The following is a 15551-nucleotide window of genomic DNA, read 5'->3' as shown; positions in this document are numbered from 1 at the left end:
TACTTCCTTAACTATACGAACTGAATAGGCACGTTATAAAAGTTTGGAGAGTAATTCTCTACTAGACTATAAACTCTGTGAGAGAACAGATTCACCACTGCACATATATCAACTAGAACAGAACTAGGAGCATGGATAGCTTAGACATTTCTTCGGTGAACCAATGCATGCCACACATTGCTCCTTTCCATTTTTCATATGCAAACAATGTATATGGTTCTGAGAATATGCCTTCAGTTCTATATCCTGCTGTTTTCCACTCATAACTTTTCAAACATTTTTCTACATTGTACTCGTCATCAATTTTTGGCAGCTGTGTAAGATCTATCAAATCTACAGTAATGTCTCCTATTGTTAACTAAAGTGGTTTCTGATTTTTCACCATAAAATGATGCCAAGAGACTAGGTTCTCACATAATTTTTTTCATATTTTGAATTGAATTATTTAGGATACATACTTCAGTGTAACCCTGAGAAGTGGGCAGATAGCCAATAATAATAAAATTGATAATCTCAATAGGTAGAGGTAGTTCCTGACTCAAAGAATATTCAGCCTGTTTTCTTGACCCCCCTTAAAAACTGATGCTGCCGAGGTTGATCCAAAGCCCATCCTATAACTTTTCAAGGCTCACTACAAACATCTTTTGACATAATTGGTATCCTCACCTGACATCTCCCAGGTCCATGAAAATGAAAATGATGTGGCAGAATACTGCTGTGGAATGCTACCTACCAGAGGGTAAAATAAAAATTCTTCACGTGTCTTTGTGGGTTTTTTTTAAGATTTTATTTTTGGGATGCCTGGCTGGCTCAGTTGGTAGAGCATGTGACTCTTGATCTTGGAGATGGAAGTTCAAGCCCCACATTAAGTGTAGAGACTACTTTAAAAAATTAATTAAATTAAAGATTTTATTTTAAGTAATCTCTACACCCAACGTGGAGCTCGAACTCACAATCCCAAGATCAAGAGTCGCACACTTCACTAAGCCAGCCAGCCGCCTCTGAAATTCTTCATAGATCTAAGGTGAGAGAACAGAGCTGGGAAAGAAGACCTCAAACAGAGCCTTGATGAGCCCAGCAATGATGATTATAAAAGTGAACCTATAAAGTGACAGAAGCTCTTTCCTTTTTTTCAAATTTTTTTAATTTTTAGAGACAGAGAATGAGCGGTGGGTGGGGAGGGACAGAGGGAAAGAAATCCCAATTGGGCTCCACTAAGTGCAGAGCCCAACCTGGGGCTGAATCCCACGAGCCTGGGATCATGACCTGAGTTGAAATCAAGAGTTGGACGGTTAACTGACTGAGCCACCCAGGTGCCCATCTTTCCTTTTGAAAAGAGAAAAGTACTAGAAGAGTGAAAGACATTCCAAACAAGTTATATAGGACAGTGACACTGAGGTGACATCAAGAAGACAATTAAAATTAATTTGCCAGTAAATCCACAATTATTTCAAAATAAAAAGTTTAAAGTATCTTTTACCTGAAGCCAACACAGCTTCCCATGACGACACACATTAGCACCTTCTGTTGCCACACTCAGGACACTCTGCTTCTTGATGTGAAGCATCTGGTGAGAAAAAGGAAGAAAATCTCTAGGAAATAAATGTTCCAATTATGACATCATGAATGGCACAAGTAAAATGGCTAGCAATTAACAAAGTGGATAATGTTTTCTAAACTTACAAAATTTGACTTACCCAAAACACAAGTCTGCTTCCCTCTCTCTCTCTCTCTCTCACACACACACACACACACAACACTGAACATTTCTAATCCTCTTTTTATTTTTTGCAAAATTATTACACAACTGGAAAATAAATCATATTCTAGATGCTAAGAGTTGAAAACTCAGATAACTTTTGTTATCACTGATACTATAGCAAAAGATTTCTATCTTTTTAAAAATATTTATTTATTTATTTTGAGAGAGAAAGAGAGAGTGTGTGAATGAACAGGGGGAGGCGCAGAGAGAGACAGAGGGAGAGAGAGAATCCTGAGCAGGTTCTGGGCTGACAGCACAGAGCCCGATGTGGGACTCAATCTCCCGAACCATGAGATTGTGACCTGAGCTGAAATTAAGAGTTGGATACTTAATGACTCAGCTACCCAGGAACCCCCAAAAGAGTTCTGTCCTTATGACCAGATTCCTCATGCAAAGAACACTGCCCTGACACAGGCAATTTACTGTACCAGAAGGGAACTCACATAGTGGCTGAGTCTCACAGTATATACTGTTCAGAATGAGAGAAACAAGAACTCAATAGGTCCCTTAAAGTCTTAGATTCATTAAGTGACTCAAAACTGATGTCACGGTATTCCAAGAACACATGCTGGTCCTTCAATTATCTATAATCTTATCCTATTTCAAAACATTATACACTTCTAAAATCCTTAATCCATAATCTATGAAAACATCTATATGATACAAGATTCTCCCCATTTTACAGGCAGGCAAATTACTCAAGAATAGAAGGACATGGTAACTTTCACTAGCATGATATCTTCCTCTAGAGAGCATAGAGTGTTCCGCATTGAGTATCTCCCATCAATGATTAAAAAAAGGGACTGAATTTTAGTTCCATCCTCAGGCAATAGCAAGAAGGCTGCAGAACTTTGAAAACAAAACCTGAATTTCCCTATTGAAAAGAATTTCCAACAACCTCTTCAAATTTCCAGGTTCTTACCTCATTTTTTGTTATTATCATTTGACCCTTCAAAGAATATGTTGATATATAAAGAATTCTTATAACTCAATTTAAAAATGGGCAAAGGAGGGGCACTTGGTTGGCTCAATTGGTAAAGCATGTGATTCTTTGATCTCAGGATCATGAGTTTAAGCCCCAAGTTGGCCGTGAAGCCTATGTAAAAAAAAATGGGCAAGGGAATAGACATTTCTCCAAAGAAGATATATAAATATGCAGTAAGCACATGAAAAACGTTCAACATTATTAGCCATCATGGAAATGTAAGTCAAAACCACAATGAGATACCACTTCACACCACTAAGATGGTTACAATCAAAATGACAGATAACAAGTTTTGGTAAAAATGTGGAGAAATTGGAACCCCCATATCCTGCTGGTGGCAATGTGAAATGGTATAGCACCTTTGGAAAACAATGGTCGACTCTCAAAAAGTTAAACACAGAGTTACTAGATGATCCAGCAATTGCACTCGTAAGTATCTATCCCAGAGAAATGAAAATATATGTGCAAACAAAAACTTGTACATGAGTGTTCATAGCAGCACTATTCATAATAGCCAAAAAGTAGGAAGAACTCAAACGGTGAAAGGATAAATAAAATATGGTATATCCATATAAAGGAGTATTATTTGGCAATGGAAATAAGTGAAACACTGATACATGCTATAAAATACATCAACCATGAAAATATGCTAAGCAAAAGAAGCCAGTCATGAATGACTACATATTGTATGACTCCATTTATACAAAATGTCCTAAACAGGCAAATCCATAGAGGCAGAAAAGTTGCCAAGGGCTGGGGACTGGGGAGGAATGGCAGTGACACCTACCAAGTGTAGGGTTTCTTTTGGGGGTATCGAAAATGTCTACGGGTGCCTGGCCTGGCTCAGTTGGTAGAGTGACTCTTTTTTTTTTTTAATTTTTTTTAACATTTTTATTTATTTTTGAGACAGAGAGAGACAGAGCATGAACGGGGGGAGGGCCAGAGAGAGAGGGAGACACAGAATCTGAAGCAGGCTCCAGGCTCTGAGCTGTCAGCACAGAGCCTGATGCGGGGCTCAAACTCACGGACCGTGAGATCGTGACCTGAGCGAAGTCGGACGCTCAACCGACTGAGCCACCCAGGCGCCCCGGTAGAGTGACTCTTGATCTCAGGTTGTGAGTTTGAGCCCCACATTGGGTGTAGAGATTACTTTAAAAACAAAAACAAAAAAACTTAAAAAAAAGGAAAATGTTTTCAAATTCTTTGTGACATATTTACAACTCTATAGATATGCTAAAATCCAGTGAACTATACATTTTAAATTGGTCAATGTTAGGGCATGTGAACTACATCTCATTTAAGTGGTTAAAGAAAAAAGAATCCATGGAAAGCTAATGCTCTCCCATTAAAAAAAATGCACCCATGCACAAGTATAAGCTTGCATCTAAACAGAAAGCTTAATGACTCCCCTGAAGTCCATCTGTGAACTGTACGCTAGGCTGAATAGTTACTGTCATGTCTGAATATATGATTATAGATGCCTAAAAAGAGAATCTAGAATGAATTTTTTTAAATAGGAGTAAAAAAAAAATATCTGACTCACCTCTAAAACTGCCAATGGCTTTTTATCCTACTCAAGTCAAACTCAGAATCCTTAAAATGGTCCAAAATGCCCTGCCAGATCTTCCACCTGACCCTTTCCATTTCCTATCTCTCTTCTTCACTGTGGTCTTGCATCCCTGCTGTTTGTTCCTCCACACAAGTTAAGTGTGCTTCATCCTCAGAGTCTTTGCACTTGATAATTATGCTTTTTTCAAGTTCTTTACCTAAATATCCAATAGCTAGTTCCCTTCTTTGGGGTCTCTGTTCCAATGTCCTCTCTTCACAGAGGTTTTCTCTGTCCACCCTATATAAAATAGGAACTCCTTGCACTCTACTCCTCAAACCACACTTTATTTTTCTTCATAGCACTTTTCACCGGGTAATATGCAATTGTTTATTTTCTTGCATTAAAATGTAAACTCCCTGATGGGTGGAACTTTGTCTTTATTATTATCTTTTTAAAAATTTTTTTTTAACGTTTATTTATTTTTGAGACAGAGAGACAGAGCATGAACGGGGGAGGGTCAGAGAGAGAGGGAGACAATGGAAATAAGTGAAATAAGTGGAACAGAATCTGAAACAGGATCCAGGCTCTGAGCGGTCAGCACAGAGCCCGACGCAGGGCTCAACCTCACGGACCGCGAGATCGTGACCTGAGCTGAAGTTGGACGCTTAACCAACTGAGCCACCCAGGCGCCCCTGTCTTTATTATTATTTACCTCAGACCTCAGAACGAGGCCTGGCATATAGCAGGCACTCATATATTTTGTTGAATTGTTATTTTTAAAAATTTTTTTAAATGTTCTTATTTATTTTTGAGACAGAGAGAGACAGAACATGAGCGGGGGAGGGTCAGAGAGAGAGGGAGACACAGAATCTGAAGCAGGCTCCAGGCTCTGAGCTGTCAGCACAGAGCCCGACACTGTGAGATCATGACCTGAGCTGAAGTCGGACGCCCAACCCACTGAGCCACCCAGGCGCCCCTATTTTGTTGAATTATTAGGGAAAATATCAATGATCCTTTAATAAGAGACCAATTTATCAGATATAAACATGATACCTACATGCAGACAATAGTAGGAAGGTCAATACTTACTGCAGCACCAAACTTCTGCTGGAACTGATCAATGACTGTGTATGTCACCTCCTCTTCTTCTGCAGGAGAATGATGGTAATAGGTATGTTTGTCTTCTCTAGCAATAGAATTGCCCTCCCACTAATTTTAGCCATACTCATAAATTCCTCCTCTATTGCAACTCAAAGGTCTAATGTTATTTCATTATCACCTGTGTCAGCCCATTACACAGTGAACACTCTAGCATCCTGTTTCTCAAATGAGAATAAACAAAAGCCCCACCAATGATAATCTGATGAATTAGATTATTTAATCATCTCCTGTGAAAATCCAGTAATGTTTCCCTCCTCATAGATTTATGTCTTCAATATTTTAAGACATGCCCTTTTTGAAAATCATTATTTTTAATCTTTATTTATTTTTGAGAGAGAGACAGAGTGGGAGTGGGGGAGGAACAAAGAGAAAGGGAGACACAGAATCCGAAGCAGGGTCCAGGCTCTGAGCTGTCAGCACAAAGCCCAAAACAGGGCTCAAACTCACGAACTGCGAGATCCTGACCTGAGCCGAAGTCATACACTCACCTAGACATGTCCTTTTTAAAAGGATGTTCATAATAATAAAAAAAAATAACAGTTTAGGGGTTCCTGGGTGGCTCAGTCGGTTAAGCGACCAACTTTTGATTTTGGCTCAGGTCATGATGTCACAGTTTGTGGGTTCAAGCCCTTTGCTGGGCTCTGTGCTGAGAACATGGAGCCTGTTTGGGATTCTCTCTCTCTCTCTCTCTCTCTCTCTCTCTCTCTCTCTCTCTGCCCCTCCCCTGTTTGTGCAAGCTCTCTCTCTCAAAATAAATGAATACACTTAAAAAAAATAATGCTTTAAAACAAGTCAGTCCTGGAGATGGGCCATAGCCCATACTTTTGGATTTCTCTGGGTCCTTACTTACGTTTTTAAATCATGCAATTTAAATACTTAGAGGTATAACATAACATACAGTTTCTCTTCATCTCCAATCTCTAAAACTTTGGAGTGGCATAGGACAGTCCACACACCGTTTTTCTCTATCCATACTCACTCTTCTGGTGATCTCATCTAGTCTCAAGGTTTTTAATATCATCTATGGGCTAACTCTTGCATTTGTATCTCCGTGTCAGATCTTTCTCCTCATCTCTAGGCTTACATTCAGACTTCAGTGGACCAAAACTCTTAATCATCTCCCCAAACCTGTTCCACCCAGCATGGTTCTCATCTCAGTTAAATCACTCTCCATACTTCAGGCTACTCAGACCAAAATCCCTGAACTCACCCTTGATTCCCTTCTTTCTCTCACATCCCCATCTAACATGCCAGTACACTGCATTGGCTATGCCTCAACATACATCCAGAATTCCACCACTGTTTAAGATACTGCTACCACTAGGGTCCAAGCTACTGTATCAACTCGTCTTAAAATTATTTCAATAGCCTAATAGGTATTCATGCTTTTACTTTTGTCCTTTTCTCAGGATCTATATAGCATCCAGAATAACTTTGTTAAAACAGAAGTCTGATCATGTTATTCTTCTGCTCGATACTATCCAGTGGGAAGTAGAAATTTTTTTAAATGTCATTTATAATAATATAAAATGTGAAATACTTAGGGATAAATCCAGCAAAAGATGTGTAGAACTTATAACTGAGAACTACAAAACACTGCTGAGAAATTAAAGATCTCAGGGATGGATACACGGGGTTAAGAGACTGGAATACTCAATTTTGTTAAGATGCCAATATTCCCCAAACTGATCTACTAATTTCATTGCAATCCCAGTAAAAATTTCAAAGGTTTTTTGGCAACCTGATTCTAAAATTCATGGGGAAGGGGAGCCTGGATGGCTCAGTTGGTTAGGCAACAGACTTCGGCTCAGGTCATGATCTCATAGTTTGTGAGTTAAAGCCCCGCATCCGGCTCTGTGCTGACAGCTCAGAGCCTGGAGCCTACTTCAGATTCTGTGTCTTCCCCTCTCTTTACCCCTCCCCTGCTCACACTCTGTGTCTCTTTGTCTCTCAATAATAAATAAACATTAAAAAAAATTAAAATTCACGGGGAAATGCAAAGAACATAGTATATCCAAAACAACTTTGAAGAAGAACAAAGTTGGAGAACTAACACTACCTGATTTTAAGATCTATCATCAATCAATAGTAAACAAAACAGTTTTTAAAAAAGCAATAAACAAAATAGTCTTGTATTGGTATAAATACAGAAAAATAGATCAATCTAACAGAATATAGCGTCCAGAAATAAACCTACATATATATAGAAAATTAATTTTTGACAAAGGTGCAAAGGTAATTTTAGAAAATAACAGTCTTTTCAAAAAAGGGTACTGGAACAATTGGCTATTCTCATCCAACAACAAAACAAAACAAAACAACAAATGCTGATCCATACTTCACATCGTGTACAAAAATTAAGTAAAAATGGATCCTAGACCTGAATGTAGGCTGAAATCATGAAGCTTCTAGAAGAAAACATAGGAGAAAACCTCTGTGACTGAGGAAAAAACTTCTTGATATCAAAAGTACGATCCATAAAAGAAAAAAATGTATAAATTTTACTTTATCAAAATTAAAAATGTCTGCTCTTTGAGACATACTTTAAGAGAATAAAAAGACAAATTACAGACTTGCAGAAATATTGGTAAGCACATATTTGAGGAAAGATTTACATCCAGAATATATAAAGAACTCCCAACACTGAATAATAATAAAATAACCCAATAAGAAAATGTGCAATAGATATGAACAGACATTTCACCAAAAATATTCAGGCGGAAAATAAGGACACGAAAAGATCCTTAACATTCTTAGTCATTAGAGAAATGATAAAACCAAAAATCTTCCAATGGCTTTTCCTCTCATTTCAGAGTAGAAGCCTGAGTCTCTTCAATGATCTACAATGACCTCCATGATAGGCCTACCCGACTTCATCTATCTTTCTCCTTGCTCCAGCTACACTGATCTTGCTATTCCTTCAAGATCCTGGCACATTCCTATCTCAGGGCCTTAGTAGTTCTTCTTTTTTCTGCCTAAAAAACATTTCCCTCAGATACACACTGCTCAATCCTTCATCTCCTCAGGCCTTTGCTCAAATGTCACCATTTCAGTGAGGCCTGTCCTAAACACCCTAAAATTGTAAAACCACCCTCTTCACACACTCTTTCCCTTTTTTCTGTTTTTTTTCTCCTTAGCATTTGGCACCAGCATACTATATTTTATACTGATTTATCTTATTTAGTGTCTGCTTCCTATAATGGAGCTCAACGAGGGCAGAGATACTACACTTCAGTATCCTAAATGTCTGGTATATAGTATATCCTAAAATATTAAATAAATAAATGAATCACAGTATTTTATCTTAATTCAGAGCCTAGAAGCAATGGCCCTGCTGAGCATTCCATACAGAACCTTGACTCACAGTTATGTCAACTCTGAAGAGTTCTAGACCACGATAGAGCTAGCCTAGACAATTCAGAGCCCCAGTACTTACCTGATGGGCTATACTTGAGGTGATTCAGCAGAGAGGTGGTTGGTGACTCAGGGACAGGAGAAGAAGGCTCACATATGTTTAGATCTTCACCTTTCATTTTATCCATCCTTGTTCTTTCTATATTTAGACTATGCTTACAAAAAACAACACTCAGGTGAACTTGTTCTTTGTTTGCTGATGCCTTACACAGATTTAGCCACACATTGATTTAAAGGTGCCATCAAAAGATAGAAGAAACATCTATTTCTTCTCATTTCTATTACCTCAGGCCATTTGAGGAATTATTTAGATCATGAATTAGAGATAAGGCTTTCTACCCTAATGTGTACATTTGGGTAAGATAACAATTAAGAAAACTACTCCATCATACCTAACAGAAGATGCCTTTTCTCTCTCTGCACCTTGTTCCACTTCATCCAGCAGTTCCACTGTAAAATAACCAAATGGATTCCAACAGAGGGTCCAATCTGAAAGCAATTAACCACTCCCCTTCCACCCACAGTCTAATGAGGTATCACAAACAGTAATTGGAAATGAAACGTTAGTCCATAGAGGTCTTCATCAGGCAGCAATAAATAGAGCAGAAAAGCCTACCCAAAGTACTGAAGATACCTAATATCTCCCTGCCAACCTAGCTTCTTGGTCATTTAGAAGGAATAGAACGTGCTCTACATTTTCTCTTTACCCTTTTGTTCCAGGGCACCTGTGTACTTCTGCAGATTGGTTCCAGAGATTTTCTTTCCTATTCATTCCCACCACTGATACATCTTTCCTCACACTGTGTACTCTTTGGATGTTTTCTCTCAAATCATTCACAGATCTCACAGACTGCTGCCTTAATAAATAGTTCAGTGACAGTAAAAGCAGTAAAAGCTAGACTAGAAATCACCAAAAAAATATGAGAGAAACCTTTCACAGATTCCGAAACAACTTATTTTTAATCTAACAGTGCAGACAATATTGTTATTATTGATTCTAAGATGTACATTTTAAACAGCTCTGAAACTGGATATTATTTATAATAAGTGCACATGACAGTTTAATTGGCAGCTTTTTCTTTCTTAGGATGTGAAAAGTAATAGTGCACGGGGGCACCTCGGTGGCTCAGTCGGTTGAGCGTCCGACTTGAGCGTCCGGTCATGATCTCGCAGTTGAAGAGTTCAAGCCCTGCGTCGGGCTCTGCGCTGACAGCTCAGAGCCTGGAGCCTGCTTCATATTCTGTGTCTCCCTCTCTCTCTGCCCCTCCCCCACTCATGCTCAGTCTCTGTCTCAAAAATAAAGATAAACATTAAAAAAAATTTTTTTAATAGTGCACTTTATAATTAATGGCATTTTAGAGTCAATTAAGTATACATAGGTACTAGTCAGAGAAAATCCACTAAGGGGCCATACTATGTTCCAAATGTCTCCTTCCCCTGCACTATCTAGATGTGTTGAGTCTTGGGCAGAGTAAGTGAAAGTCATTGAAAATATTGAGTAGTCAATTATTATTCTTCATTTTATTTTATTTTTTTTAATTAAAAAAAATTTTTTTAACATTTATTTTTGAGACAGAGAGAGACAGAGCATGAACGGGGGAGGGTTAGAGAGAGGGACCGCGAGATCATGACCTGAGCCGAAGTCGGCCGCTTAACCGACTGAGCCACCCAGGCGCCCCTCATTTTATTTTAATTTATTTTTTTAATTTAATGTTTACTTATTTTTGAGAGAGAGAGAGAGAGACAGAGCATGAGCAGCAGACAAGCAGATAGCGAGAGAGACACAGAATCTGAAGCAGGCTCCAGGCTCTGAGCTGTCAGCACAGAGCCCGATGTGGGGCTCAAACTCAAGAGCTGTGAGATCATGACCTGAGCCAAAGTTGGATGCTCAACCAACTGAGTCGCCTAGGGGCCCATTTAAATTTACTTTTGTTTGTTTGAGGTTTTATTTAAATTCTAATTAGTTATCACTTTAATAATTCTTATTCAAAGTGCTTTTCAGGGAGAGGGGAAAAAGTCTCAATCCGTGGCTGACTGAAACACAGGGAAAAGGAGAAGACTGCCCTTTGAACTTAAAAATTATGAAAAAACGCCAAGTCTTGAGAAAGGATTTAGGAAGAGATGAAATCCACATGTACAGTTCACAAAGCTGGTCAGTGGTTAGCCCTCTCTTGAGTTAGGGAGATAGTAGTAGTGATTCCTTTGCTTCTCTTTGCAAACCCATCCACAGCCTAGCTTTGTTGCAGTCCAGAGCTTTGATCCAGGGCAAAGGCTAATAGAACACAATTAGGAATCCCACTACATAGGGGCACCTGGGTGGCTTAGTTGGTTAAGCATTTGACTCTTGGTTTTGGCTCAGGTAGTAATCTCACAGACTGAGCCCTGTGTCGGGGTCTGTACCGTTAAGTGCGGAGCCTGCTTGAGATTCTTTCTCTCCCCCTCTCTCTCAAAATAAAAAAATGAACTTTAAAAAAAATTTTTTTTAACGTTTATTTATTTTTGAGACAGAGAGAGACAGAGCATGAACAGGGGAGGGTCAGAGAGAGAGAGACACAGAATCCGAAACAGGCTCCAGGCTCTGAGCTGCCAGCACAGAGCCCGATGCGGGGCTCGAACTCATGGACCACGAGATCATGACCTGAGCCGAAGTCGGCCGCCCAACCGACTGAGCCACCCAGGCGCCCCAAAAAAATGAACTTTAAAAAAGGAATGTAGGGGCGCCTGGGTGGCTCGGTCGGTTGGGGGTCCGACTTCAGCTCAGGTCATGATCTCACGGTTTGTGAGTTTGAGCCCCGCATCAAGCTCTGTGTTGACAGCTCAGAGCCTGGAACCTGCTTCGGATTCTGTGTCTCCCTCTCTCTCTGCCCCTCCCCTGCTCATGCTCTGTCTCTCTCTTCTGTCAAAAATAAATAAACATTAAAAAAAAAAAAAGGAGTGGATCCTGAGAAACTTAACAGGAACCCATGGGGGAGGGGAAGGAAAAAAAAAAAAAAAGAGGTTAGAATGGGAGAGAGCCAAAGCATAAGAGACTCTTAAAAACTGAGAACAAACTGAGGGTTGATGGGGGGTGGGAGGGAGGAGAGGGTGGGTGATGGGTATTGAGGAGGGCACCTTTTGGGATGAGCACTGGGTGTTGTATGGAAACCAATTTGTCAATAAATTTCATAAAAAAAAAAAAAAAAGGAATCCAGTTTCAAAAAAAAAAAGAAGCCCACTATGGGGCACCTGGCTGGCTCAGTTGTTAACATGTGACTCTTGATCTCAGAAGTGAGTCTGAACCCCATGTTGGGTGTAGAGATTACTTAAAATCTTTTATTTTTTTTAAAGAAAGAATCCCACTACTACTACCACCATCACAGCCATTACAAAAAGGTGTTCAAGGGACAGAGAGTGTTTATAATAGCATACTCAGTGAGAAAGGACAGATAGCTGGCTGCCTTGAAGTAGGGCTAGATTGGCAGTCATTAATTTGGTGAGACTTTCATCTCTCTGAATTCTACTCTCACAAAACAAAGTAATCTTTCAAACAGCAGTAATCTGTCATCTACAGGAGTCCTTCCCTTTCCTCATACCTGCCCCACTGGTAAGAAATGAACAGCTCCACGAGGTCCCTGATCTCCTGTTCTCCCCACAGCGATCTTTACTCTTCCTTGGAAGGCTTTCTGCTTTAGACTTCTTGAAAGGAGGAACAGTTCTTGCTCCCCTTTTCTCTTATCCTATTTGGCTTTTTGGAAGCACACTGACCAAAAGAGCTTCCATATCTACTCTTTTTTTGACAAACAAGTGGACCTACTCTTGCTAAATGGCTTTTGCTGGCAGAAATGAAGAGAGCTGCAAAATAAACAAACAAAAACCCCCCAAAAAACAGAAAAACAAAACAAAAACAAAATAAAAAACAGAGCTTCTTCTTGCAATTCCAAAATCCAAAAATCTCTGAAAACCAAAAATTGTATCTCTTTTTGGCAGCAAAACCTGAATTGACATACTATTTATATTCCTATTTTATTCCACTTAGGAGGATTATCTGCAGTTTCCCGGTTTTATTACAAGAGTTGTTCCCAGACCCACTTCCAATGTTAATGTAATATTAAACAGTATCTAGTTGGTGTTAGGGTTTCCAAAAATGCCGAATTGTGAATTCTGAAACATTTGGTCCTCAGGTTTCAGATAAGGGACTGCAAATGTACTGTGAATCTGTACTGTTAAATTTAATTGCTGAGCAAGATTCTTTTCTGTTCAGATTCCTAACTGCCTACTGGCTGAGTCTCTAGTAACAAGCAGTAGTGGTCCTCACATTGTAAAATTAAGATGATTAAAATTCTCTAGAACTGTTCTGTTCATAGTACCCTCCGAGAAAGTAAGATGAAGGTCAATTCTCAAATACCAACTTTAAGGGTTCATAAACGCAGGGGCACCTGGGTGGCTTAGTCATTTAAGCATCCGACTTCGGCTCAGGCCATGATCTCATGGTTTGTGAATTTGAGCCCCGCATCAGGCTCTGTGCTGACAGCTCAGAACCTGGAGCCTGCTTCGGATTCTGTGTCTCCCTCTCTCTCTCTCTCTCTGCCCCTCCCCCATTCACACTGTCTCTCTCTCTCTCTCTCTCTCTCTCTCAAAAATAAACATTAAAAAATATTTTTAAAATTCATAAATGTAATATCAAAGGCAATACAACATCTCATATGTTTTCAAATGTTGGAATGAGGTGGAGCCATGAGTTTACTGCTACTGCAAATCCCAATCCCTGCAGTCAGGGAACATGCACCTCTCACCGTTCACAATCTCGTGCCCAAAAAACATCTTCACTCCTGGAACACTTCGACCAGTCTCCACATTCTTCACTGTTACAGAAAATGATTCATTAAGTTATTAAAAAAGATAATATTTTCCTAAAATTTTAAGAAAATAATGCCCCCCAAAAGTGCCATATCTGAGTTTTATAAAAATCCTCAAATTATTTTCCCCCAAGAAATGAAGAGTCAATAATAAATTACAAAGCTATAGCCTTGTAACAAGTGGTATAAAGAACAGATTGGGGGTGCCTGGGTGGCTCAGTCGCTTAAGCAACAAACTCTTGGCTTTCGCTCAGGTCCTAATCTCATGGTTCGTGAGTTTGAGCCCTGCGTTGGCCTCCACACCTGGCAGCACGAGGCCTGCTTGGGATTTTCTCTCTTTTCTCTCTGTCCTTCCTCTACTCACACTCTCTGAAAATAAATAAATAAACTTAAAAAAAAAAAAAAAAAAGAACAGAGGGAACAATGGTCCAAGAGGAACTTAAAGGGCAGTGGTAGCAGAGTGAATTTAAACTTCTCCCAAGAATTATTCTAAGGCTCTTGAGGCTAAGGACTATCTATTTATTATATTACTATTGTTTTTTTTTTCTTTTTCCACCTAATTCTGGATAAAATTTTAAGGCAGTTGAGTACTTCTAGAGTCCACACCCTGTTTCCTGTCATGCTACATGCTCACAAGTACTGGTAAGGACAATAATCCAACTCCTGGCTCAAATACAGAGCTCTTATGTGAGTAGATAGGTGAGTTAGGGAGAAGTTTAGATGTCATGTCTAAAATGATGTCGCTTTTCTAATTTTTTTTTAATGTTTATTTTTGAGAAAGAGAGGGAGAGATAGAGCATAAGATGGGGAGGGGTAGAGAGAGAGGGAGACACAGAATCTGAAGCTGGCTACAGGCTCTGAGTTGTCAATGTGGGGCTCAAACCCACGTGAGATCATGACCTGAACCAAAGTTGGATGCTTAACTGACTGAACCACCCAGGCATCCCTGGTGTTACTTTCCTAGACGGAAGTGCTCCCAGCAGTTGTATATTTCCATGCTGCTCAGCAATCCAAAATAATCGAGTTTCACCCTCACTATTCCACTGAATATATTCTTACCGAGGTCAAAAATCACCAACTGCCTATTTTTCAAATCTAAAAAAAAAAATGTTTATAGTCTTATCACCCTTGTCTCCCATGTATCCTTTGACAATACTGTTCTCTCCTTTCTTCTTTGCCTTATAGGACATACTTCAAGTTTAGTTCTTTTCCTACTAATTTCCTAGAGCTATCATACTGAGCGTACTGAACTAGGCACCATGCTAATTATTTGCCCACATTTGACTCTCCAGTAACATAGCGAGAGAGACATTTCATTCTCTCTGTTATGGAAGAATGTGAGACTCAGAAAAGTTAAATAACTTGTTTAAGGTCACACTACTAAGAAAAGACAGGGTCAGGATTCAAACCTTGGCCTCAGTTATTTTAATACACAACTCCTAACCAATGTTACGCTGTCTCCCTCATTTGCTCCTCCCAATCTCTTTACCTGCCTCTACCACCTTGGACATTCTGACACCATTTTTTTTTTTTAAGTAATCTCTATACCTAATGTGGGGCTCAAACTCATGACCCTGAGATCAAGAGTCATTTGGCTCTTCCAAATGAGCTAGCCAGGCACCCCCAACATTCACTATTTCTACAACATGGATTATTTCTCTCAGTTCCACTCACATTTCCTAGGAGACTGACTGTAACATTCCCAAACTGAAATCATTACCTCCTCCCAGTATAACCAACAAACTTTCTCTTCCCATTTCTATCAATTAATAATAGTACTATACATGTAATCTTCCGAGTCAGTCATAAATGTAGGAGTCATTTTCCATTGCTCTCTAATTATCC

General features: G+C 39.4%; 1 protein-coding gene across 1 annotated transcript in view; it reads right to left on the bottom strand.

Annotated features, from left to right (window-relative positions):
• The window catches only part of EXD1 (exonuclease 3'-5' domain containing 1), a 37112-nt gene that overhangs the window by 14073 nt on the left and 7488 nt on the right, over nt 1-15551 (bottom strand). Inside the window, 5 exon segments of the mRNA XM_043555618.1 lie at nt 1481-1567; nt 5386-5444; nt 8894-9021; nt 9264-9321; nt 13644-13712. Of these exon segments, the coding sequence (XP_043411553.1) occupies nt 1481-1567; nt 5386-5444; nt 8894-9021; nt 9264-9321; nt 13644-13712 (401 nt within the window).

The sequence above is a fragment of the Prionailurus bengalensis genome, chromosome B3 (genome assembly GCF_016509475.1).
Source record: "Prionailurus bengalensis isolate Pbe53 chromosome B3, Fcat_Pben_1.1_paternal_pri, whole genome shotgun sequence".
Taxonomy (NCBI): domain Eukaryota; kingdom Metazoa; phylum Chordata; class Mammalia; order Carnivora; family Felidae; genus Prionailurus; species Prionailurus bengalensis.
The sequence above is the reverse complement of the archived record's forward strand: the minus strand, read 5'-3'. Positions and strand labels throughout refer to the sequence as shown.